Source organism: Perissodus microlepis, chromosome 4 (assembly GCF_051167445.1).
Source record: "Perissodus microlepis isolate ML-2025 ecotype Zambia chromosome 4, ASM5116744v1, whole genome shotgun sequence".
NCBI lineage: Eukaryota > Metazoa > Chordata > Actinopteri > Cichliformes > Cichlidae > Perissodus > Perissodus microlepis.
In genome coordinates, this window is record NC_140464.1 from 29,768,867 (window position 1) to 29,794,599 (window position 25,733).

Below are 25,733 nucleotides of genomic sequence, written 5' to 3' on the forward strand. Positions count from 1 at the left end.
TTTTCATTTTATACTGCACTGTCTCCAGTAGACAAGCTGGCAAAACATTAACATTAGAAGACATCAAATAATACTAAAATTATTTATCATTACAAGTTTGGATTTTGGTCTTTACCAAATGTTGAGGAGAATTTCTGATTAAATGCTTTAGTGTGAATATTTCAGAGCAGGGCGCGTTTTTAGAACTGAAGACAGCCTCCTCCTCCCACTGTAGAGACAGTTAATCTGGGGTACCACCAACTGGTTAAAGACGGAACTGCACTCAGAGTTAAAGTGACACTTTGTGTTACCTAATTTTTTCATCACCACGTACAATGTAAATATTCTGGCTTTTATCAAATGAAAAATTGCAAATATCCAAAACACAGCAGCAAATGCAGTGATACCAGACTGACAATTTCAGAACAAAAATAACCCAGCTGACAAAAAATAAATAAAATAAAATAAAAAATCACCCCCTGGATCTAACCAAGCAAATAAGTAAAAGCTTTCCATTAGATGATTACTGCTGTGTACGAGCTGCTCATTAAGCATTAACCTGCCATGCTGGAAAGCATTTATATTAACTGCAAGTTCTAACAAGATTACAGACCCTATTTCAGTAAATGCTGCTAAAGGTCTCCTGAGATCTCAGACACTTATTGACTGCTGCTAAAGAAAGTCAGGATGTGACACAGAGGTAAATACATGCTATCTTTTTAAAGTGATTGTTGCCACCAAATCAAAATATTTAACATATGTCCTATCTATTATTGTGAATCTTGTTGACACAGGGCTCGACCTGCTGGTCAAAGACAAAACTGCACAGTTCCCATGAAACTTTGTGTTACATAATTCACTCGTCTTTGTGATCAGGGAAAATCTTCAGGCTTTTGTGCAAGAAAAAAAATGCATATATCATAACACATCAATGTGTAATCTTTTTACCACTTGCAGTAAATATAAATGTTGACATTTAACATGTGATCTCTGTCTTTCCATCAAGTATTTTAAGCATTGTGATGGCAGCTTTGTTAATGGTGATGGCCTGACGGACATCAGAGATTCATACGAGCTGGTGGAGTACGCCAAGAGCCTTCCTGATTTGTTCCACAGAGTTCCCACCTCCTCTGTGGAAAACAGCAAATCCAGTGTTACTATGCCGAAAATCTTAGAACAAAACACACCAACTGACCAAAGAATAAGTCACAGTCTGGAGTTACCTTAGCAAGCAAGTAAGAATAAGCTTTCTATTGGCTCTCTATAATCCTGATGGCATCACTGTCACATCTGTGTTTTGTTTTGTTGAAAATCTCCCAGAGATACAGAGAATATTTCAAGTATTTCCTCAGGCTGAGTAAGATCTGGTTTTTTTTTTTTTCAATGTACAAAATATGTGCACAGTGTCCCTCTGAAGACCTTTCCTGTCTTTAGAGGGACATTTTGGACAAGTGAGAAACAAATTTACATTCGGAAAGTAAAATCAAAGTTTTAGTTTTCTACAACAGCAGAATGCCTTAACAATCCAAAGATGTATTGGATGAGCGTTGCGTCTTTGTCAGCTTTTTAAAATCAAGCTGGTGTCAGAGTGTGTGATAGAACTGAATACTAAAATATTTTAATAATCATATTATTTTGTCTGTTTTTTATGTAATTCTGGCACATCTACTGAAATACATCAACTCCTGAAAGAACCACTAGGAATACTCAGGTTTTAAATTTTATTCACTTTACCACAACAGAGGTTAGAAAAAGAACTTAATCCTCGTAAATCAGCGTACTCAGATTCAAATGTTTTTCCTAAAGCTAGCAGCCGTAATCTCAGCTACACGGTTGCATCTATTTTCAACCTTTCCTAAAGGTTCCCTTGCACTAATCTGCCAATGTTACTCCTCTATTAAAAGGGGGTGATCATATTATTTTAACTAATTATACACTAATCTAAACTTTCAGTTTTGGTAAACGTACTTCAATCTCGGATCTGTGAACGGGTTAACTCTCTATGGTCTCCTTTTCAGTCATATTACATTAAAAGTTGCAGTACTGTTACTGCTGTTATTGTCATATATGATACAGCCTCAGCACACAAAAAATGTATGTCCTCTATAGTTTTCAGACGTGAGATCAGCACTGTCTGATTAAAATTTGATAAAAGTGGTCAACAAACTGAGTTGGTGTCTACTTTTAAATAGCTAGGATTTCCAAGTGATAATCATTTAGTATATTGCAAGAAAACTGAAACTTTTTTTTGTGGGGGGGTTTATAGAAATAATTCCTGTTTTTCATTTTATGTAAAACAGAAACAGGTGGAGATCATTTTTATTGATTATGGATGTGCTTCTGTTCATTAATTGGATAGTGTTTTTCATGGGGCACTAAGATTCATCACCAACTGTGGTCCCCATACATATAACTGTGTACTCTAAAGTTATTTGGACATCTTTATGTATTTGATGACTCGATCACAGGAATGTGTTTATTAATAAAATCATGTTGGTCCCCAGAAATTACATTTGGCATGAGAGCGTTTAGACCAAATGGTCTGAACTTCAACACCGCCTTTATTACTGTGCTGTCAGATATATCAGCAGTTTTTAAAAGTGCTGAACTTGTTAGCTACACAGCACTGGCAGTGTTTCAGAGTCCGCTCTGGACATCAGGGGTTGGTTTCAAGTAAAGTAGTGCGTAGATGTCCGTATGCCTTAGCAAAGTGGAAAACCTGAGCTTCATGTCTCTAGAATGATTTAGATTGTGGCCATATTTCTTTTTAAAAAGAGGATTCTTTATATTTTGTTAAAACACTGTGGTGTTTTCCACACAGAGTTTACTTGAGCAGGCTACCATGCTATGTTAACTGATGCCCGAGTGTATTCACATTTTAATTTATTTATTTATGTGTCCAAGAAAAATGATTATTTTACTAGTGGATGATTCTCTCACTCTTGTCTTTGGAAGAGCTGCAGCTGTTCCTGTCTCACATTTTCCATATCAGCAGGCCAGTTTGCTGCCTCTTCAGGTCATCTTGCAGTGCAGCTGGTGATGGTAGTCCTTCTACTCCACAGCTCTGGCGTGAACTGGAAAGCCACTCTAATCAGAACTTACAGCAGATGATAACCTGGTTCATTCAGTTCATCATCACGTGGTCAAGCTGACAGTGACTGCAGAACTGGATGGGGACTACAATGAGCAGCACAAAATGAGAAAGCGAAACAATGAGCTGCTCCATGTGTGGTGTGGACCCAGCTTTGAATGGATACACATACATACACATTTCCCTGTAAGTGAGAAAAGCTGCACTAATAAAGTCTTCACATAACTTTAGGTTCTGGTTTCAAGGTGTAGAAAAACTGAGAACACCGTGTTTGATGGTGCAGAGTTGAACAAAATGAAATTCCAGGCCCTTAGAGCTAAAAGTTTTAATGTTCACAATTTTTCAAGGTTGAAGAGCTACATAGTGAGCTGCTGGGAAGCAGGTGAGTCAGGATCCTGCAGCAGGTGGAGGAGGCTGCTGGGAGGAGGTGGGAGCACTGTGGAATGAATCAGGAAGGCTCTTGGCGTACTCCACCAGCTCGTATGAATCTCTGATGTCCGTCAGGCCAAACCAGAACACAGTCCACATACCATTAACAAAGCTGCCATCACAATGCTTAAAATACCTGATGGAAAGAGAGAGAACACATGTCAAACAAACAAAATATTCTCTTGAAATGGTCAACGAAAAGACTGGACTAAAAATGAGTGAAAAAGCAGCCAATAAGGAGCAAGACTTTAGCACATTACATCATCATCACATTGTCATCTTTTTCTTCTGCAGTATTTAACATATATTTAGATGTTTGTTCATAGTGTGGTTCATGTAATGTAAATGCCAGTGTGAAAGTCTAAAAAGCTCACATGTCTTACCAGGGGTTGATTTTGTTGGTGGCTCTAGACCTCCAGAAGAGTTTACCCAGGTCCTGTCTGATACACTCCCACAGGATGTGGCTGGTGCCCTGGCCCTGCTTACTGCTGCTCACCACAAACTTGTCGAGGTAGGGAGTGCCGCCGTTCACCGGCTCCATGGTGATGATAGCTGCTGCGCTGTACCTGGAAGGACACAGATGTCCAACAGCTGACATTCTCACAGTCGGTGATGCTGATAACTATTTCAAACCATATTTGGACATATATAAACTGACTGACTGATTTTCTGCTTTATCTTGAACATGTAAATATAACTAAAACAACAAAATTCATTGTAAATTGAAAAAAATAAAGTAAAAGATAACAAGTTGCCATGGAAATCTCTATTCACAACACACATGACTATATACATATATACACACGTTAACACATAAAGAAATATAGCTTTACAAAACCAAACAAAACAAAACATTTATACATTGCATTTTCCACACTGTGATTAATACCTCTACAAGATTGAAAATATTTAAATTTTAACTGTAACTAAAGTACATTCTAAGTACAAGAACTGTAAAGTGATTTTTTAATGAATTTTCTCATTTTCAGAATGAGCAATTATTTATTTATATAAAACCATTTTCTAAATATTGTTCATTTCAGAAGTCACACCCAAGATATTTGTGTCATCAGCAAATAAAACAAATATTAAACAATCTGACATTTTGCATAAATCATTGATAAACATAATAAATAATTGTGGCCCCAAGACGAATCCCTGTGGTACACCACACACAATGTCCAAACGTTCTGATTTATACTCTCCCATTTTCACAAGGTCTGGTTCCCACTCCCCGTCATCCTAATAATATTTCATGGTTAATCGTATCAAATGTGTTTTTAAGATTAAGAAATGCCCCAGCCATGAATTTCTTATTGTATTTTGTCATTGTCTCGTCAATTTGTCATTTCTTCTATGAGATCTGTTAACACTTATGTTGTAGACTGGCTTGTTCTAAATCCGTACTGATTATAAAGAGTAGTTTGCACTTGTCAGGGGTTTTTTTTCCTGACAGTGAAAATCATTTTTTGAGAATTGTAGTAGAAGGGAAAAAGACCTGGAATTAATGAAGTGGTGTTTTTTACCTTCGGTCTGGGTATTCTTTCATTTGAATAGTTGCACTCACCCTTCAGAAAGGTAGATGGAGTGGAGTCGGCCTTTCAGAGAGTCAATGTAGCATTTCTTCAGAGTTTTCTCAAACGACTTGTTGATGAGCGCCAGCAAACAATCCAGATCAATTCCATCTAGAGAGTTATACCTACACGTACACACACACACACACACACACACACACACACACACACACATATATATATATATATCTATAGAGCAGTGTATTTTTTTATGCTTGTACATGTGTGGAGGTACAAGTAATGTAATAATATCTACTGACCGGTGTATGGGGTCTCCATTTTTAAAAAGCGTTCCAGACCCTGAGAAATAGACAAAAAAACTTATGTTAAAATTTTTTGAGGTGGTGGCCAAAACAACCTTCACACACATACAAATATGGTGCCTTCAAAAGTTACATCTCAAAACAGGTGTGTCTCCATACATGGCTGCATGTGTACATGTGGCACCCATAGAAGTCAGTCGGTTGTCTCACCTCTGTGGCTGAACAGTTCGGTCAGCAACGTGTCTGCCGATGTGATCACAGCAGAGGACTCAGCTGGCAACTGATTGAGAAGTCTGGCTATGGCGGTCACTCTTTGGCGTTCTGGTGCGCTTAACCAAGTCGCAGTGGACAGGCCAGGTAGGTCAGCAGGCAGCGACACTGTACCTAGCACCTGCACCAAGATAGAAAGCATTAAGAAAGAGCTAGCGAAAATATAAATGATTAAAAAAATAAGACAATAATAGCAGAGTCAGCGTGGGAGCCAGATGTTGTGCCTTTTGTTCTTGGCTTCGCAGGCCCCCGAAGTTGTTCAGGAACATGACTTTGTGTGGATGCAGGGTTCGGGATATTGCCGCCGTCACCTCTGTCGGGTCCAACATTACCGAGCAACCTTGCGCGTCCCTGCCTACCGGACAAACCAGTGGGATTGCCCCACAGTTCAGACTCCACTGGAGGAGGTTGGTATCCATAGCAATGGATGGAGGCGCACTGCAAGGAGAGGGAAAGGAAAAGAGTAAGGGCCTAACCTCATGAGCACCTAGAACTAGGGCAGGGCATATGGCCAAAAATATTTATCACGATATACATTTGAAAATTTGCGATATAACTAACGATATAATGGACGCGAGGCAAAATACTGTACTACTCCACAACTTTATTAATGCAAAAAAAACCCCACACATCAATGTATTTTCACTTAAACAAGCCACACAAAATTTAAAAAGCGGTTATACACACACATTAAGGAAATATTATGTTGAAGCACAGTATTCCACGAGGCTCCTGCCTACGGTAGCCGTAATGCTCTGACAATCCATTAAGCGGTGCGGGATTGTAGGTTAGCAAAGTCGTGCTAAAAGATTTTTGTACAGATTGCTGAGCGCCGTGTACCACATAAAACCGATTCTAGGTCAGTAAGCACAACCAGAATTAATACATAAGGCGCAATGTCGATTTTTCAGAAAATCAAAGGATTTTAAGAGTGCCTCATTTTCCAAAAAACACGGTAATAACGACGGCCCACTAGCATGCTCTACCAAAAATAGTGCTTTGGTGTGTATCTGATGAACGAAAGCTAAACCAGTTCCACCACTGAAGTTGCAGCAGTTTTACAAACCAATTCTGGTTCATCCGTTTCATTCAACGATCCGCTTTCGTCCTTCTCATTCTCCGTCGCCGCCGTGCTTTTCCGCCATGTGCGTACGAAAACAAAGGCACTGCGCATGCGCGTTTTACCCATATTCTATCGTGATATTTCATTTTCTTATCATTGCCCATCATTATACCGGTATTACCGTGAACGGTATGATATGGCCCAGCCTTACTAAGAACTGTCTAAACCAGGGTGTGAAACATAAGGCCCAAGGGAAAATGTGATAGAGGACATTGCCTTATGACTTTATACTGTGTTCTCACAGCTTTTACAGTTTTTCTCTATTGATGAAGACCTCCCCCACTGCCATTCACTCACCCACACTAATCATTAAAAGCATACTTAAAGTATTTAAAATATATTTATAATGAGAACCTTTAAAAATCACATTTTAAAATAACCGTTATTAATCATTAGGAAACTGATGGTTAAATAACAAGGTAAAAGTGCAACTGGTTGTAGAGTACAGGCACCCTGTACATAGTGTTGCAGGTACAAAAAGAGTAGCCTGGACTAAATCACAGTATTTGACACCTTAAGAATAAGAGCTGGCTAATTAAAAACTATAGCAGATATAATGATTTATTATTTCCATTAAATAATTGATAAAACAGGTGCATAGATTAATTGCATAAACAGTAATTATAGCCAATGACTTACAGATAATTTACCTACTTCATTGACATCTGAACAGTAAAATAAATACTGAAGTTAAATTCACAATTTATAAGCAAGTGTTCCCTTAGATTGAACTGGTATGTCTCAGTTCTCACCTGCTTCCCTGCGGTGCTTCATGCAGAAGTAGGAGTGACTCTGCAGAGAAGAATGGCAGGACGCTGGCAGTGTGCTGCTGCAGCGCCTCAGTCAGCTGCTGGCACCGATTCACTAGTCCTTTCATGCACTCAGACCCAAACACTGCTTTGGCGAGCCCTGTCTCCAGGTGATCTGACCAGCCCATAACCACCACAGGCTTCATATCCATCCGCTGCAGGAAGGACAGGCCAAAAGCCAGGCTCTGAACCATTTCCCTGCTGTCAAACGCTGACCTGTCCACCTGGTGCAAAATGAAAAACACGGTGTTTGAGTATTAGAAACTAGAATTTAATGCAGTTGGCTGACATGGGATCTGCTTCAATCTAATAAGAATAGGTTTTTTAAAGAGCTATCAGGTTTTTGTTGATTATTTAAGTACATGCTTATATTTTTGGCTGTATTTATTCATCTTTTGTTTAGGAAATGTACTAGAATTTTTTTTTTTTTTTTAAAAACCACCTGATTTCTGTTTTTTCTTTGAGAAAGAGAGAAAGTTCATGAAACTGTGTATACTGTAGTGTATACTGAGTATGGACTAACTGCCAGGTAAGAACTATGCAGGTACAAACTCTATGTATTTGTCTTCAGTTTATTTAATTTGATAATTATCTGTAATGATTTAATCATGTATCATTGGTGATTTCTTTTTAGCGTATTCGTCCTCGTTATGGAGTTCATGTCCACAAACATGAAACCTATTCTAATATCTTTGTTTGTTTGTTTGTTTGTCTTTTGGTGAGTAAAACTTTACCTCCAGAACAGCAAAGGCGGGAGAATGAGCCGAAGTCGCTTTCTGGAACTGGGTCAACCAGTACCGAGCCTCCCGGGGATCTCCACCAACTTCACTGAGGAAAGCTTTCACGTCCCGGTAAATCAGATTCAGGTTGGTCTTCGCGCGTCGTCCACCGGTGGAGAAATACCCCAGGTGCTCCTGCTGGGCCAGCGCCGCGGGGTTTCCTTCGGTACCGGCCGCGTTGCAGCTCGCCATGCGGTGCTGCCGGCTCAGCATTTTCCGCTGACGCTGGCTGGAGCTCCGCGTCAGGACCGGGGAGGACGGACCCGATAGGTACTTTCTTGCTATTACCATGGCCCGGCATCCATGAGAACCCCTGTTCACTTTCGACATGTTGACAGTCGTAAGGGTTCTAAATCCCTGACGGTGGCGGTAACGGCTGGAGCTGGGCGGCACCGGAAGCTCAGCCAAATTTCACTCACCGCGCTGTGGTTGCTGAGTCGACACTTCTCAGATTGCATCAGACCCCGACACGCGGTGGAGTTGCTGGGATGCTTTCCACTGACATTTATCCGCTGTGGGTCATGAAAGGCTCACTGTCACAGTGTTCAGAGTTCAAAAATGACCCCAGGCAAGGGCGTAGATTTGGTTTTGGCATTGGTGGGGACGGATGATTCAACCACCGAACCCTGCCCCGTTTCTTTTTTTCCCCTTTTTGTCTTTGCTTCTTGATAAAAGGAGAAATATACTTGCCTACATATGCTATTGTACATGCTTTTAAACCATTTAAAATTACAATTCACAGTTTTACATTTGAATTATATAATGTTAAATTACTATTAAACAAATGACTGACTAAGTATTTTAGAGTTTAGTTCACTTCAGCCATATTCCATATAAATCAGGTATAAAAATAGCTTCAAATACAGTCATGACAATAAAAGAATATGACTTTAAGGACTTAACAACATTAGTTCAGTTATAGTACACCAACATCTCTCATACATTAGCACTAAGGGAACACTGAATGACCTGGTGGGTTTTGTCCATAAAACTACTCATCTCAGATTACCACAAAGTAAAAGATCTCTCAGCAAAATTATGCAACATTTTAGGCGCTATTGCCCCGATCAGATCAGTGAGCTGGGAGTTTTTATTCTAAACATGAACTACTGTTACAGCAACAGACATGGACTACATGTCCCACACAACAACTCAATGTCCACTATGTGAAGGGGCCACACACATGCCTGCTCCTCTCGTTAACTGAGATAAACTGCTGGCATATTGGTTTTACATCTATACTGTCCAGTCTCTCCTGGTGGACATACAGCAGCATTGTTTAATCTCATTTGAGTCATTGTTAACCTTACCCATCTTTTTAGTCTTCTGAGAGCACTGAAGCTTCTTTCAGCCTCAGTACCTGCGTTTTATCCTCAGATTACAATTATTATTATTCTGTGCTTGATGTGCCTCACCTTTGGCCCTGGCTCCTCCCCTCTGACTGCACTAGGACATATTGCCACCTGATAAAATAACACATTGAGTCGTGCCATATAAAAAGTGAGACGTGTCAATTCAGATTCTTTGTCAAATATACACTAATGAAGCAATTTACGTCAGCAGCCTAACAGTTGTCATGATAATAAATACTAGTTAATCTATAGCACCAAATCATCAGTCAGTCACCTGTGACCTCGCCTCTTCACCTCTGTCTGAGCTACAACATGGCAGAGCTGCCTCTGTCACCTGATGAATAACAGTGAGACATTCCACATACATGCAGTCACACATGTGCTTCAAATACAGTCATGAACCAACAGGTCATCATCCAGTTTCACCTGTGATCTTGTATCACCATTACTCTCTGAGCTTTGTGTTGGTTGGAATATTTGCAAAATCATGACTACCTCATGACATTTTGTCTCAAAAATTAACCCTATGAATATGTCAGTGCCATTAGGATGAAATTATTGTGTCTCCAACATTTAACGTTAGACATATAATTTTAACAGCCTCTGTAAACTAATATCCTGGCTGCTCGAGGCTGCAGTTTTCTCTGACAGTTTGAATCAAAATTAGAAATGCTGCTCTGAGACTGAGAGAACTAATAGTGCTGCATGTTGTGCAGTTAGTTTCCAAAACACGTTATTCATGGTTACATACAATTTTAGACTGATGTGGGCCAAAGCCTAGCATAGCCTGTAACGTTATTATGACGGACACATTTTATGAGTGAACTTGAGTTTAAGTGACTTACAGGTTTCTTTGAAAAATACTTTCTTATATCCAGGTTCTTCCTTTTTGCTGCCGTCCTCCTCTCCCCCTGGCAGCGCAGGCTTGCCGCTGCTAAAACTAAACAGAGCTCCCTGAAAGGCTCAGCCAATCACATTGGCCATATTTGTCACATGACGTAGGACTCCAGTAGAGAACGTAATTGAACTCTTTCTGCACCGCTGGGTGAATGAGACGTCGACAGATGTTTTTTTCTTTCTATCGGGTTAGTTTTTCTTTACTCGAAGAGATCAAATTATTGGTGGGGACAATTCAATAATCGCTGGATATTGGTGGGGACACGTCCCTTCCGTCCATGCCAAATCTACGCCCTTGACCCCAGGACAAGTATAGACATTCTTTCCTTAGTAGAAGTACAGATTCCTGACTTAACAAAAAATACTTAAGTTAAAGTTCAAGCATTGATTCAACTTTTTTCATCAAAGTACTGCCATCACAACTTCTTAACACCTGCACAACTTCCCTTTAACTGAAGAGCTATTAATGACCAGCCTGTTTTGAAAATGTAGGAGTACAAAGTACTGATGCTTGTATAAAAATGGAAAGAGAAAAAGTAAAACCTTGTCAGAAAAATAAATACTCAATGAAGAATACCTGAAAATCCTACAAAAGAACAGTAATGAATTATTTATGCATTGTTATGTCCCACCTTTGGACATCAACAATTATTTTGTCGCTTTTTTCCGTGAAGTCAAGCTAAATATATCAAAGGGATTCCATTGGTAAAGGTTTATGGTTTAAAGACTGCATGAAAAACAGCAGTCTCAGCTAGCTTTGCACAAAAATAGCTGGTAGAAACGTCCTCCAAAGAGCTGCAAAGAGTACATTTCATTTTTAGTACAACTTTTACTGTAGTATTTTTCAAAACTAGTATCTGTACATGTCTGTACTTTTGCCACCTCTGGAATTCAGTAAAATATATGCAGATGGTACATTGAGTTATCATGGCTGATTTGCAGCCCCAAGACAGTATAAATGTGAAATTTGCTGTGTGAATCTAACTAATATTATCAACTTACATTTAAATTGATGTCTGCTACCTTGATGTAACCTCACCTTGACCACACAGCCTGCTCTGCACCAGTCCATGGTGCATTATGCACTACTGTACACTTCACCACAATACTGCAAACTAACCTGTGCTAAACTGTCTTCATTTTGGTCGACAGGACATTTCAACATGTCAGAAAACATAACATATACTATATGTTCTATATCATCCACAGATCCAGCCTATCCCAGATACCACAGGGTAAGAGGTAGGACACCCTGGACAGGCACCAATCTCACACAGGGCTAATTAGAACAATACATATAAAATGTAACTTGCAGTTTGTGTCACCTACCAAAATATCACTGACTAAGCAATCCTTAACTATGAAAATTGTCTTCCTAAGATACTGAGACTCCGTACAATGCACTAATCTGCCCATCATGTGTTGTAATTACCCATTAATTGAAAGTAAATGGAGTCGTTCTTATACAACTCTTCTACTCTACTTAAGTACTCAAAGTGCTTTATGTAACATGTGTTATTCACCCAGGTTTTTCTGTCTAACATTTACAGTTCAGTGGATGCATCAGAGAACCATTTGAGGTTCAGTATCTTGCCCAAAGACACTTTGGCACGCAGACTGGAGCAGCCAGGGATCAAACCACTAAGCTTCTGATTAGTAAATGGCCTCCTATACCTACTGAGCTACAGCCATCCTACTGTCTGGACTGTCAGATTGTTATGGCACTATTTAACCTCTAGCCATGATGTATCTTAACCAACAAAGTAGCATGTGCAATAGATTTTAGTCATGCTTGCCTTGTTACAGTATAACAATAATGACTCTCACTCTATGTTTTTAAACTTTTAACGGCTTAGTCTTTTCAAACTATTTCAGTCTAAAATATAAATATCAAAAATTAAATATAATTTTTTTTATTTATTGTCTTTATTAGGCCCTGGGTGGGTTAATGATTAGCAGCAACATTATTTTTCCTACATTGTCAATATAATCTTTTGTTCTTTTTTTTTTTTTTAACAAAAACTCAAACTAACAAAGAAATTGCCACCTTCCCACAAACAGCTGTAACAATATTACACAGTAATCTTTTTTTCCACTGTAAATGACTCAGTCTTTTAAAACTACTTCAGCCTGAAATATAAATATCAAATATTAATCATAGTTTTTTGCTTTTGACACCTTAAATAAGGACTCCAGCTGAGGTGGTGCAGAGGCCACATGGTGCTGCCAGTTCTTCTCTCTCTGTCTGAGCAAGTCACACTGCCCTCACAATTGCTGGTTGGAGGGACTTGCAGCTGATTTGAATTGATACGTTTTTGACCTGTAAACCATCCAAAATGAGCATGCCTACATAAGCCTGCAGTTCCTCTGTGTCCACATAAGCTGCTGAGCGTGGTGCAGGTTTGTCATGGCCACAATTTGCTCCAGGATTTGGGGTCCTGGAATCAAACCTGTGGCTGCTGGGATGTAGCAGAGCGCTGCAGTCTTTGCGACCAAAATATGGTAATCCCCATGGAAAAGTCCATCCTGTCACTGGAGTTGCACCAGCTGGTCTGTTTCTTCTTCTGAGGCGGACATGGAGGAAGCCTCAGAGTCCACAGAGGAGGATTAGGCACCATCTTTACACTCATAGTGCACAATCATCAAAGGTGAAGATTACACACATGCACACCCATGTGCACACACACTCGCACACCATTATTCTACACTAATGGTGGCACACACTTGCCATTTTATTTCAGTAGCACCCTTGCAAAAAACAGAAAAAAGTTTGAAATTTTGCTGCATGCGTTGAATGGTAGAAAGTAGCGCCACCTGGTGGACAAATATAAAAATAAAGATTTTTTTTCCCCAATTATTTACACAGTTACTTGTACTTTAGACACAATGACTGCAACATGTAACTGATGCACCACCCCCCTGAACCAATTCTGCTAAACCACAAGGACAATTCCTGCTGTACACTCAAATTGCAGTTTTAAAACGTGCTTTTGTCAAAACACTACACACAAGCCTCTGCAATTGGCAGAATTTTCATGAAGAAAACCTCTTGTTTTCGCAAGAAATACTCTCATTCAAAGTTGTAAAGTCACTTGCCCTATTTTGCATGCTAACTCATCACATTGCTAAACACCTTTCACACATAATTGCAATTAAGAAATCAGAGCTTTATAAAAGGGCAACAGGTTAGCTCTTCTGTTTTGGAGCAATGGATGGCAATGTTGGAAAAAGAGGCAGAGCCAGAGGAGTGAGAGTAAGAGCAGGAGGATGGGGAGGATGGGGAGGATGAACATGACGAAGACCAAAGAAAGTAATCTCTGAGGAGAGATACATACACGGTAGTGTTTTGTAACCCAACTCTTTAGCAACAGTGTGGTTGATGTCTTTGAGTACTATGAGCAGGAGCTACAGCATCCACCAGTATCCAGTTTAGTTCTTGTGCTCAAATGATGTGGTATGTGATGTCCTAAACAGCCACAACCTATCTAGAAAGGCTGTAAAGCAACCATAATGCCTGCAAGTAAACTCCATATGAGGCCGTATAAAAAGAAGCAGTCACTTTTTTGTGGCCCTGAGTACAAGAAAAAGAGTTACATGTGCCTATCTATAGTTTCATTGCTTGCTACAGAAGTTTTATAGGCATCTATTAAGACCTGCCCCTGTGTCACTTTATTCTGAACGACAAACTCAGTCAGGGCTGCTTCCAGATGTTCTTCTCTGCAAGCACAGCAGAGGAAAGTCAAAACCCCCGGAAGGACCACTGCACAGAGGATAGAAAAGAGGATAGCAACCAAATTTATATCATATATAATTTTTTTATTATTATTTTACTAGTTTTTGAACACAGCTCATATTTGTGGTTGCTTTGCTTTGGTTTGATATCATTTAAAGTACTTCTGTAAGTGTTTTGTGTCTCTTAATAGACCTTTGTTGGCTTTAAAAGAATAGAATAGATTAGATTAGAATAGAATAGAATAGAATAGAATAATCCTTTAATTTTCCCATAAAGGGAAATTTGGTTGTAGCAGCAGCAAGAAAAACACATATACAAAAAACTGTACACAGGACACAGAACAGAAACAGAAACAAATTTTTATCTATTTACATCATGGACGATAGTTACCAAAAACAGAGTACTGTACAGTAATTAAAATTAAATTAAATACAGATAATAGCCACAGTAGGAGTTTGCAAAAGTCCTACTAACTTTTGCATCCTCAGTTCTGACTCTGCTATTCCTGAGATGCCTTCACTGCCCCCACAAACCATAATAGTACAAAGACCTGCCAAAGTCATACTGACGACTGGGATAAATGACTTTACCAGCACTTCCAACTCTTTTCCAAGTGTTTGTGGCTTAAAAATGTGCTGACTCGTCTTAGTTTTAGTTTACACATTTTATGCACTTCAGCGCGACTGCTAAATGTGTTTAAAACTCTTCCTGGTTTTCACTCTTTGATGAACGATGACATCATTCTTCTGTCTCTGTTTCTTCCCTATCTCTGTCTGTCATCAGGCTAGAAGACTACATCTGCCCTGGTTGCCTTCAGGCATTAACACACGCTGCGCACACAAGCACAGTGTGGGCAGTGCGGAGGTGCACGTACTGTATAATCTTCAGGAAGTGATTAGGGGGTGTGAGATCAAAGGTTTTGTATGAGGGGAAAACATTCCTTCCTCTGTCCCCCCTCAGGGTGAAGGATGGACAGTTTCCTCATGTGTAACTCTTCTAGTGCTTCTACAAAACGGACACCAAAACATCTTTTTAAAAAGGTCCGGATTTAAACATTGTTTTTAAAATGTGTTTGTTTTTGTTAAAAAATATTGCTTGGAAACATTTTTTTTTAACGGATAACATAATTTGATAGGGAACAATCATTAAATTGCTACAAATAAACATTGTTGTTATAATATAGTATCTTTGTAGCAGTTGGAAAGGGTAAAAAAGGAAATAAATATGTGTATTACAAGACTGTATTCAAGTATTAATATACTTGTATTTTAAGTGGGTAGTTCTGCCTCCTTCATGCTTCCCTTATTACAATTCATAGGAACATTGTCTTACACTGAATGCAGCTTATATGCAGTCTTACATTTTATTCTGTGATACTCTTACTTTTTTAGAGTATAGACGTTGTACTGAATAGTTGAAATTTGTAAATAAAAAAACTATAAAATGCCATAAAATACAGTTATACTAAATGCTAAATATCAGATTTTTATATTTCCCTTTATATCTTTCTTTTTATTTTAAAATCTTCTATAATATGGGGACTATCCATATCCCTACATATTTCTACATTGCAGCTAAGTATGTTTCGTATGACTATATGAGCATTTATGCTGATGACTAATGTGTTTTGCATTATTCACACTGTTTTTGGTATAAGAATCAAAACACACTGAATTCCACTGATCTATTACATAGTGGATTAGCCTCTACCAAATTCAGCTCAATTCAGTTCAATTTTATTTATATAGCCCCAAAGAACAACAGTTGCCTCAAGGCGCAAATATCATCAGATTCTTCACTGGGATTAAATGAAGATCACAGTGAAGAACTTGTTGCTTTAAACCTTAAACAAGAGGAGCTGTAGCAGAAGTTGTTCGAATACTTACAGGATTGCATTTTACTATTTGCAGTACCACTTCCACGATTTTAAGTGAAAAAATGCATCATACAGCAAAGGTCGACGTACATATTAAAAACGGTTGATAACGGTTAACGTGGTACAGTATTTTCTTGGAGCTAGAACCAGCTTAAATTACTAAAGCTATAAGTTAAAGACAATTAACTGAAACTGGGTCATATACTCAAAAACTAATGGAGTCCAGTACTAGTTATGCCCAACTCATCAAACATGCTGATACTGAACACATTGAATCTGCTTCATCAAAACAATGTGCATCTGAATTGAACTGTCCTTACTGGTAGTTGTCTTTTCTCAATGTAACTACTGGAATGAACAGTAGAGGGCAGTAGACACCAGGGCTGTAGTATGTGTATGTACTACACATGCTATGGAGACACTGATGACCACAATTCCTTTTTGGGCAGAAATCAATATTCCATAATTTAGAGACTTGATGTGTAAAAATTAAGTCTGAGCAAATAGTGCTTATGGTTAGAATTAAGCAAAATCTATAAAATTAATGTTGGTGTGTGTGTGTGTGTGTGTGTGTGTGTGTGTGTGTGTGTGTGTGTGTGTGTGTGTGTGTGTAATTTTTTGTTCATATGTACTTCTGTTATTGTCATGGGGACATAAACCTCTTTACAGTGTCATAGGGGAGCCACTTACCTTTGGGGGCCAGAAGAACCCAGATGAAGGAAAAGGTGTTTTCAGTGTTAATATGGAGACTAAGGTTTAAAGTTTGAGGTTGTGTGAAGTAAAGTTACTTTAAAAGGAATGCAAATCAATGTAACACCCTGAATCCAGTGGCAGAAAAACTGTGGCTGGTTATAGAATAGAATAGAATAGAATAGAATAGCCCTTTATTTTCATTATACATGTACAACAAAATTGTGGGCATTTAAGGCATTTTTATCTGGTTCTCACATCTCTGCCCTTACTCTGAGGAGCACTTTGAAGTTTGGGGTTTAGATTATAATTAGGTCTAGATGAGGGCAAGTGTGGAACTCTCAGTCTATTCATCATTGTTCATACAGCTGAGTGTTTTCACTAAGAATCTTGAAATCATTAAAATCTTTTCATAAAACTACAAAACTGTAATGTGTTTTTTTTCTGTGCTAAAATAAAATTGTTTTGCTTTTGAAGAATTGGAAAATGACAAACGTTTGGTTCTGTCAGCAATTTAAAGCTCACAGAGCTCAAATCGCTCGGCAGGGATGTAGCCAAGGCTTGCTCAATCAAACAAATGTGCCAAATAAATATACTTCAACTCCTGGTGGAAGATTACTATTTAGTATTTTGTAGGTAGCTGGATCCTCCATTGTGGATACAGAATAGTTGAAGAGTTTCTACAGTATGATAATATGTTAGAAATTGCAGTCGTGTCAGTAGATCTTTCAATTTATTAAGTGTTTATTACAGAAAATAACCTGAGTGGTTTGGTTCAAAAATGCCAACTTTTTTTGCTCCAACTTCATAAATCTGAGTTTTTATGGATAGCTGTTTGTGAGCCGTTGGCTGAAAACAGAACAAGCACTGTGATGATGTCTCTGTGAACTCTTATTTTATAGTTTTTTTTTTAAAGCCAGACGTCAGCCAGACGATCCTATAATAAAGAAAATAATAACAACTGGTTAATAAACTGCCAATAAACTAATCCTCATGTGATCATAACTAGTTTCACTTGATTAGCAGTGGAGAACTTGTGCTCCACTTTTAAGGTTATGTGCATGTAGGGTTTTTTAGGTACATAAAACAGTCCCTCATTAATAAATAATTAATAAACCCCATCATTTGTAATGTCCCTTTGAGTTTGTGATCAATATTTTTAATGTCAAATAACTTTCATATTTCTTCAGCTCTTCCTCTAGATTAGCAATTGTGTTTTTATTGCCATAGAAAAACCTTTATATAGTAATATAAATATATAATCTGTTAAAATATGAACTGAACTAACTAATTGTTGTAAAGATGAAAAATCTGATTTTCTGATTTCTTTGTCATATATGCATTAAGTTTTTTTTTGACAAACTAACACCTTAATTATATTCCCATTTCACCTCCACCCCTCTTTTGGATTTTCATAAACTTTATGATTGACTGTAGAAAAACAGAATAATCTGTCACAAACAATGACGTTTTCATCATTTGTGATTAACTGATATTTGCGACATTAGCTCTATATTGCTGTCAATATTTAAAACTACCTGTAAATGAAAATTAGAAAAGTGAGGAAAAGACTGGTGAAACACCCTTCAACCATGCTTCAACCATGCTATGCTTCAACTTGCTGTGACCATGAAACAGGATTGGTTTTAAACTGTAGTATCATAATATCCTAGTAAGGACTTATAAATATGTGCTAATAAGAAATGTTAGGGAAATTTGTGTGTATGTTGTGTGTCTTAAAGAGAAGAATAATTGGCCAACATATCAACTGGCCAATTGATATGTTGGCCAATTGATTTAACCAATATTTGATTAAATCATCAAATATTGGTCGAACACCGGTCTTAAAAATTCTACATCAGGACTGTTTGTGGGGATGTTTTTTTCATAAAGGTTTATGTAAAGACTTCCCACGTGAAACTCATGTAAAGGACTGCTAGCAAAACCACCCGAAATACTGGTAGTCTCCAACAAGTTCACCATTTCTTTGGCTTAAACTCCCCCCCTGCTTCTGTTATTTTGACTTGGCAGATTGGTTGAAACACTGTGATATATTGTTGATGATTTGATGATAATTGGGGGATCAGCATACAGGGAAAAAACACAAACTCCAGGAGGCGTATGCTGGAACTTGGGTAAAAGTTAGCTAAACAATTTTCTGCATTTTTGTTACTTCCCAAAATAACAGCTAAGGGAGTCAATAGATTGCTATTAACAGCTTAGTTGAGTGACTTTTAAGCCTCATTATTGCTTCATTGGCACCAAGGTTGTTTAAACTGGTCCTTGGGAGTTGTACTTAAGCTCTCCTCTTAATAGTTCATGTCCAAACAAGTTTGACCCTTTGACTTGATGTGCATGCCATGCAGAGTATTCAGACTGAGACTGACTCAATTAAACATTCATCCCACTGTGAGAGAACCTCTGTGGAGGAAAATAGATTAATCCTAGAATATAACCTAAAAAGATCCAAAATACACTAGATGGAAAAATGCATTGGACCACCTAGACATTACACCTACAGGAGTTTGTTGGCATCCCAGTCTGAATTGGTCCCCCTTTTGCATATGTTCCAGCCTGGATTCTTCTATGATGGCCTTCTATAAGATTCTGGATTATGTCTGTGGGAATCTGCCCATTCATCCAGGAGAGTGTGAGTGACATTGATGCTGGCCAGGAGGGACTGACACCAATCTTTGTCTTAGCTCACATCAAGGGTATTTGATGGGTTTAAGTCAGAGCTCTGAGCTGGCCAATCAACATTATTCTATACCAAAGTGGAAGAACTTGACTGGCTGGCTCCAGAGCATATATAAAGTGCTTTGTACACGGGAGAACAGTCATGCTGGAACAGGAAAAGGCCTTCCCCAAACTGTTCCATAAAAGTTGGAAGCGTGGAATTATCTCAAGTGTCTTGGTAAGCTGAAGCATTACAGTTTCCCTTCACTGAAACTTGAAACCAATTAATCAGGCCAACTCCAAAAAAACAACTTCAGTGGCATTGTTTTAATTAAGTGGTATGGCCCAGGACTTTTGCCCATACACCATATTTGCATCACCTTTTCTATCTGTAACACACTGATCCAGAAAACAAGGTTTTTCTGAACCTTTGTACAACCTTACACGTTTCACTGCAACAATCCTCCAGTTACTGTAGGTAAAGATCTCCTGTTTGTGCAAGCACACAGAAACACTAATTTACCCCAAAAGCCTGCGGTTGTAGTAATGAAGACCAAACCTGTCTGTCTCTGCCCACCTGCATGCTTACCCTGCTTGTTTCTTACCTGTCTGCCTGACTGCACATGTGTCTGTCTGTTTGTGTGGGCAGTCATTTAATCACAGAGTGCAAGTGGTCCTCCATCCTTCTGAGGCTGAGAGGGCAGATAAAATTAGAGCTTTAGAGCATCTCTGATTAGACAGGCAGCAGTTTGTGTGTGTACAGATCCATCAACAGTGGGTGTAATGAGGCAATTTCTCTTCGGTACTACAGTTTCATGTTCCTTAAACACACTAGACTGTAAACAAGAGAAATATGTTCCAGTATAACATATAGAGCTAACACAAGTGTGTTATTATTAATATTCTAAATGGCTAATTGTGATCTAAAATCTTATTCGTGTCAGGGGTAAGTATTAATGAGTTTGAATATCTTTTTAAGCTTTGATCATAAAGTTCTTTTAAAATAATGTAATTAAAATTATGTATTAATTTTGACTTGGTCATGGTTAAATAACTGTATCATTCAAAGCACAGACAAATAAGAAAATTCAACATATTTCAGCTTAAAACAGACAAAGGTTTTATAATTTGAAATATCTGGTCAATGGAGCAAACTACTAAGTTTGGGTGCCTTAAAATTTTTAAATGTCAGGTTGAGTTTTCCAGCTTACATTGCCTCTTACTCTTACTAATATCAAGCCATGAAAACAGTTTTGAAATTTCAGAGAATCTGAGGTTTCCACCAATATATAATTTAATATACCATTGAGCTCACAAAAAATTAAAACACTTGAAGAAGCCAGATCTTGCAGTGTGACGTGTTACTTTATTTCCATCAGCACACGCACACTCTGCAGTTTGTTTTAATTCTACATCCTGGTACTGTAAATGCTAATCAGTGATCAAAAGATAATTAGTAATTACACCTGAAAGTCATCCAACAGTCAAATATTTGCTCCTGTTTAAGGAACATTTGCTAATAAACAAGAAAAAGGAAAAAAAAAACATATAAATATTTTATGCACCTGTGACTTTTTGGTAGCTGAAAACATCGGGTGCTGGTTCTACTTTCAGGTTATAAAAGCAGATTTCGGTCTTTTAATGGAAATTACAAATGGGTACAAAAAAAAAAAAAAAAAAAAAAAAAAACATAATTAAAGTTCAGTTTATATTTTTGGAATATTCATAGAATTCTAAATCACTGGAACTAATTCAATTCAATTCAATTCAATTCAATTCAATTCAATTCAATTCAATTTTATTTATATAGCGCCACAACAAAAGTTGCCTCAAGGCGCTTCATAGATACAGAGAAAAACCCAACAATCATATGACCCCCTATGAGCAAGCACTTTGGCGACAGTGGGAAGGAAAAACTCCCTTTTAACAGGAAGAAACCTCCGGCAGAACCAGGCTCAGGGAGGGGCGGCCATCTGCTGTGATTGGTTGGGGTGAGAGAAGGAAGACAGGATAAAAGACATGCTGTGGAAGAGAGACAGAGGTTAATAACAGATATGATTCAATGCAGAGAGGTCTATTAATACATAGTGAGTGAGAAAGGTGACTGGAAAGGAAAAACTCAATGCATCTTGGGAATCCCCCGGCAGCCTACGTCTATTGCAGCATAACTAAGGGAGGATTCAGGGTCACCTGGTCCAGCCCTAACTATATGCTTTAGCAAAAAGGAAAGTTTTAAGCCTAATCTTAAAAGTAGAGATAGTTTCTGTCTCCCGAATCCAAACTGGAAGCTGGTTCCACAGAAGAGGGGCCTGAAAACTGAAGGCTCTGCCTCCCATTCTACTTTTAAATACTCTAGGAACAACAAGTAGGCCTGCAGAGCGAGAGCGAAGTGCTCTAATAGGGTGATATGGTACTACAAGGTCATTAAGATAAGATGGGGCCTGATTATTTAAGACCTTTTTGAATTCAATTCTGGACTTAACAAGAAGCCAATGAAGGGAAGCCAAAACAGGAGAAATATGCTCTCTCTTTCTAGTCCCTGTCAGTACTCTTGCTGCAGCATTTTGGATTAGCTGAAGGCTTTTCAGTGAGTTTTTTGGACATCCTGATAATAATGAATTACAGTAGTCCAGCCTGGAAGTAATAAATGCATGAACTAGTTTTTCAGCGTCACTCTGAGACAGGATATTTCTAATTTTAGAGATGTTGCGCAAATGGAAGAAAGCAGTCTTACATATTTGTTTAATATGTGCGTTGAAGGACATGTCCTGGTCAAAAATGACTCCAAGGTTCCTCACAGCGTTACTGGAGGCCAAGGTAATGCCATCCAGAGTATGAATCTGGTTAGATACCATATTTCTTAGATTTTCAGGGCCGAGTACAATAACCTCAGTTTTATCTGAATTAAGAAGCAGAAAGTTAGCGGCCATCCAGGTCTTTATGTCTTTAAGACATTCCTGCAGTTTAACTAATTGGTGTGTGTTATCTGGCTTCATGGACAGATAGAGCTGGGTGTCATCTGCATAGCAGTGAAAATGTATGCTATGTCTTCTAATGATGCTGCCTAAGGGAAGCATGTATAATGTAAACAGAATTGGTCCTAGCACTGAACCCTGTGGAACTCCATAATTAACCTCAGTGTGTGAAGAGGACTCTCCATTTACATGCACAAATTGGAGTCTATTAGATAGATATGATACAAACCACTGCAGTGCAGTACCTGTAATACCTACAGCATGTTCTAATCGCTCTAATAGGATATTATGGTCGACAGTATCGAACGCTGCACTGAGGTCTAGCAGGACAAGCACAGAGATGAGTCCACTGTCAGAGGCCATAAGAAGATCATTTGTAACCTTCACTAAAGCTGTTTCTGTGCTGTGATGAGCTCTGAAACCTGACTGAAACTCTTCAAATAAACCATTCCTCTGCAGATGATCTGTTAGCTGTTTGACAACTACTCTTTCAAGGATTTTTGATATGAAAGGAAGGTTGGAGATTGGCCTATAATTAGCTAAGACTGCTGGGTCTAGAGATGGCTTTTTGAGTAAAGGTTTAACCACAGCCAGCTTGAAGGCCTGTGGTACATAGCCGACCATTAGAGATAGGTTGATCATATTTAAGATCGAAGAATTAATCAATGGCAGGACTTCTTTGAGCAGTTTTGTAGGAATGGGGTCTAAAAGACACGTTGATGGTTTGGAGGAAGTAATTATTGAAGTTAACTCAGAAAGATCAATTGGAGAAAAAGAGTCTAACTTAACATCAATGGTACTAAGAGTAGCTGTAGATAATATTACATCTGTGGGATGATTACTGGTAATTTTTTCTCTAATGATAAAAATTTTATTTGTGAAGAAGTTCATGAAGTCATTACTAGTTAACGTTAAAGGGATGGTTGGCTCAACAGAGCTCTGACTCTTTGTCAGCCTGGCTACAGTGCTGAAGAGAAACCTGGGGTTGTTCTTATTTTCTTCAATCAGTGATGAATAGTAAGATGTTCTGGCTTTGCGGAGGGCTTTCTTATAAAGCAGCAAACTATTTCTCCAGGCTAAATGATGATCCTCTAAATTTGTGACACGCCATTTCCTCTCCAGATTACGAGTCATCTGCTTTAGGGTACGTGTTTGAGAATTATACCACGGAGTCAGGTACTTCTGATTAGAGACCTTAGTTTTCACTGGAGCTACAGTATCCAGAGTCGTACGTAGTGAGGAGGTGAAATTATTAACAAGATAATCGACCTCTGTTGGGGTAGCGTTCAGATAGCTGCTCTGCTCTGTGTTGGTACAGGGCATTGAAGATGATAACAGTAGGTGGATTATATTCTTAAACTTAGTTACAGCGCTTTCAGAAAGACATCTACTTTGATAAAATCTACTCTCCACCGCTGTGTAATCAATTATTGTAAATGTAAATGTTATCAGGAAATGATCAGACAGGAGAGGGTTTTCAGGAAACACTGTTAAATGTTCAGTTTCTATGCCATATGTTAAAACAAGATCTAGAGTGTGATTAAAGTGGTGGGTGGGTACTTTTACATTTTGAGAGAAGCCAATTGAGTCTAATAACAGACTAAATGCCATGTTGAGGCTGTCATTTTTAGCATCTACATGGATGTTAAAATCACCCACAATAATTATTTTATTTGAGCTCAGAACTAAATTAGATATAAAGTCTGAGAAATCAGACAGAAACTCTGTGTAAGGCCCAGGTGGACGATAGATGATAACAAGTAAGACTGGTTTCTGAGTTTCACAGCTGGGGTGGACAATGTTAAGCATCAGGCTTTCAAATGAATTAAAAGTCTGTCTTGGTCTTTCATTAATTAATAGGCTGGTGTGAAAAATTGCTGCCACACCGCCCCCTCGGCCTGTGCTTCGAGGTTTCTGGTAGTTAGAATGACTCGGGGGTGTTGATTCATTTAAACTAACATAATCATCCTGCTGCAACCAGGTTTCTGTAAGGCAGAGTAAATCAATTTGTTGATCAATTATTAAGTCATGTACTAACAGAGACTTGGAGGAGAGAGACCTAATATTTAATAATCCACATTTCACTGTTTTACTCTTTGGTTCAGATGTGGATACTGTATTGTTCTTTCTTTTTGATTGTTTATGTTTAAGTTGTTTGTTGCTGGTTTTTAGTTTGTTTTTTGTCTTTTTGGAAGCTGACACAGTCTATATGGAGATGGGTTTTTGGGGGGGTAGCAGGAGGAGAGAAGCTGCAGAGAGGCGTGTAAGACTGCAACTCTGCTTCCTGGTCCCAACTCTGGATAGTCATATTTTGGGGGGTTTAATAAATTTGTCCATATTTCTAGAAATGAGAGCTGCTCCATCCAAAGTGGGATGGATGCCGTCTCTCCTAACAAGACCAGGTTTCCTCCAGAAGGTTTGCCAATTATCTATGAAGCCCACATCGTTTCTGGGACACCACTCAGACAGCCAGCAATTTAAGGAGAACATGCGGCTAAACATGTCACTCCTGGTCTGATTGGGGAGGGGACCAGAGAAAACTACAGAGTCCGACATTGTTTTAGCAAAGTTGCACACCAATTCAATATTGATTTTAGTGACCTCCAATTGGCGTAACCGGGTGTCATTACTGCCGACGTGAATTATGATTTTACTGAATTTACGTTTACCCTTAGCCAGCAGTTTTAAATTTCCTTCAATGTCGCCTGCTCTGGCCCCTGGAAGACAATTGACTATGGTTGCCGGTGTCTCTAGCTTCACATGTCTGAGAACAGAATCACCAATTACCAGAGTTTGACCCCCGGCGGGTGTGTCACCGAGTGGGGAAAAACGGTTAGACACATGAACGGGTTGGTGGTGTACCTGGGGCTTCTGTTTAGGACTATGCTTCCTCCTCACCGTGACCCAGCCGCCCTCTTTCCCCAGCTGCTTGGGGTCTGCCGGGGAACAGCTAGCGGGGCCTACGCTATCTTCGGCTGCACCAGCTACAGGGGCCTGGCTAGCTACGGGTGAATGAAGGGTGCGAAGCCGAGTCTCCAATTCAGTAATCCTGGCCTCCAGAGCTGCAAATATGCTACATTTGTTACAGATATCATTACTGCTAAAGGAGGCCGAGGAGTAACTAAACATCTGACACAATGAGCAAGAAAGTGCAGGAGGGACAGGTGAAGTAGCCATGGTGCTAACGAGTCGGCTACGAGCTAAGCTAAGCTAGCGA

General features: G+C 38.8%; 1 protein-coding gene across 1 annotated transcript; it reads right to left on the reverse strand.

Moving 5' to 3' along the window:
- Window positions 1-3,359: 3,359 nt before the first annotated feature.
- nags (N-acetylglutamate synthase) lies at window positions 3,360-10,843 on the reverse strand. The gene is made up of 8 exons (XM_084926960.1): window positions 8,273-10,843; window positions 7,482-7,762; window positions 5,831-6,044; window positions 5,547-5,727; window positions 5,334-5,373; window positions 5,067-5,198; window positions 3,883-4,065; window positions 3,360-3,635 (listed from the first exon to the last, which is right to left on the reverse strand). The coding sequence occupies exons 1-8, from the start codon at window positions 8,645-8,647 to the stop codon at window positions 3,458-3,460; spliced, it is 1,584 nt and encodes a 527-aa protein (XP_084783086.1). The 5' UTR covers window positions 8,648-10,843; the 3' UTR covers window positions 3,360-3,457.
- Between the last annotated feature and the right edge of the window lie 14,890 nt (window positions 10,844-25,733).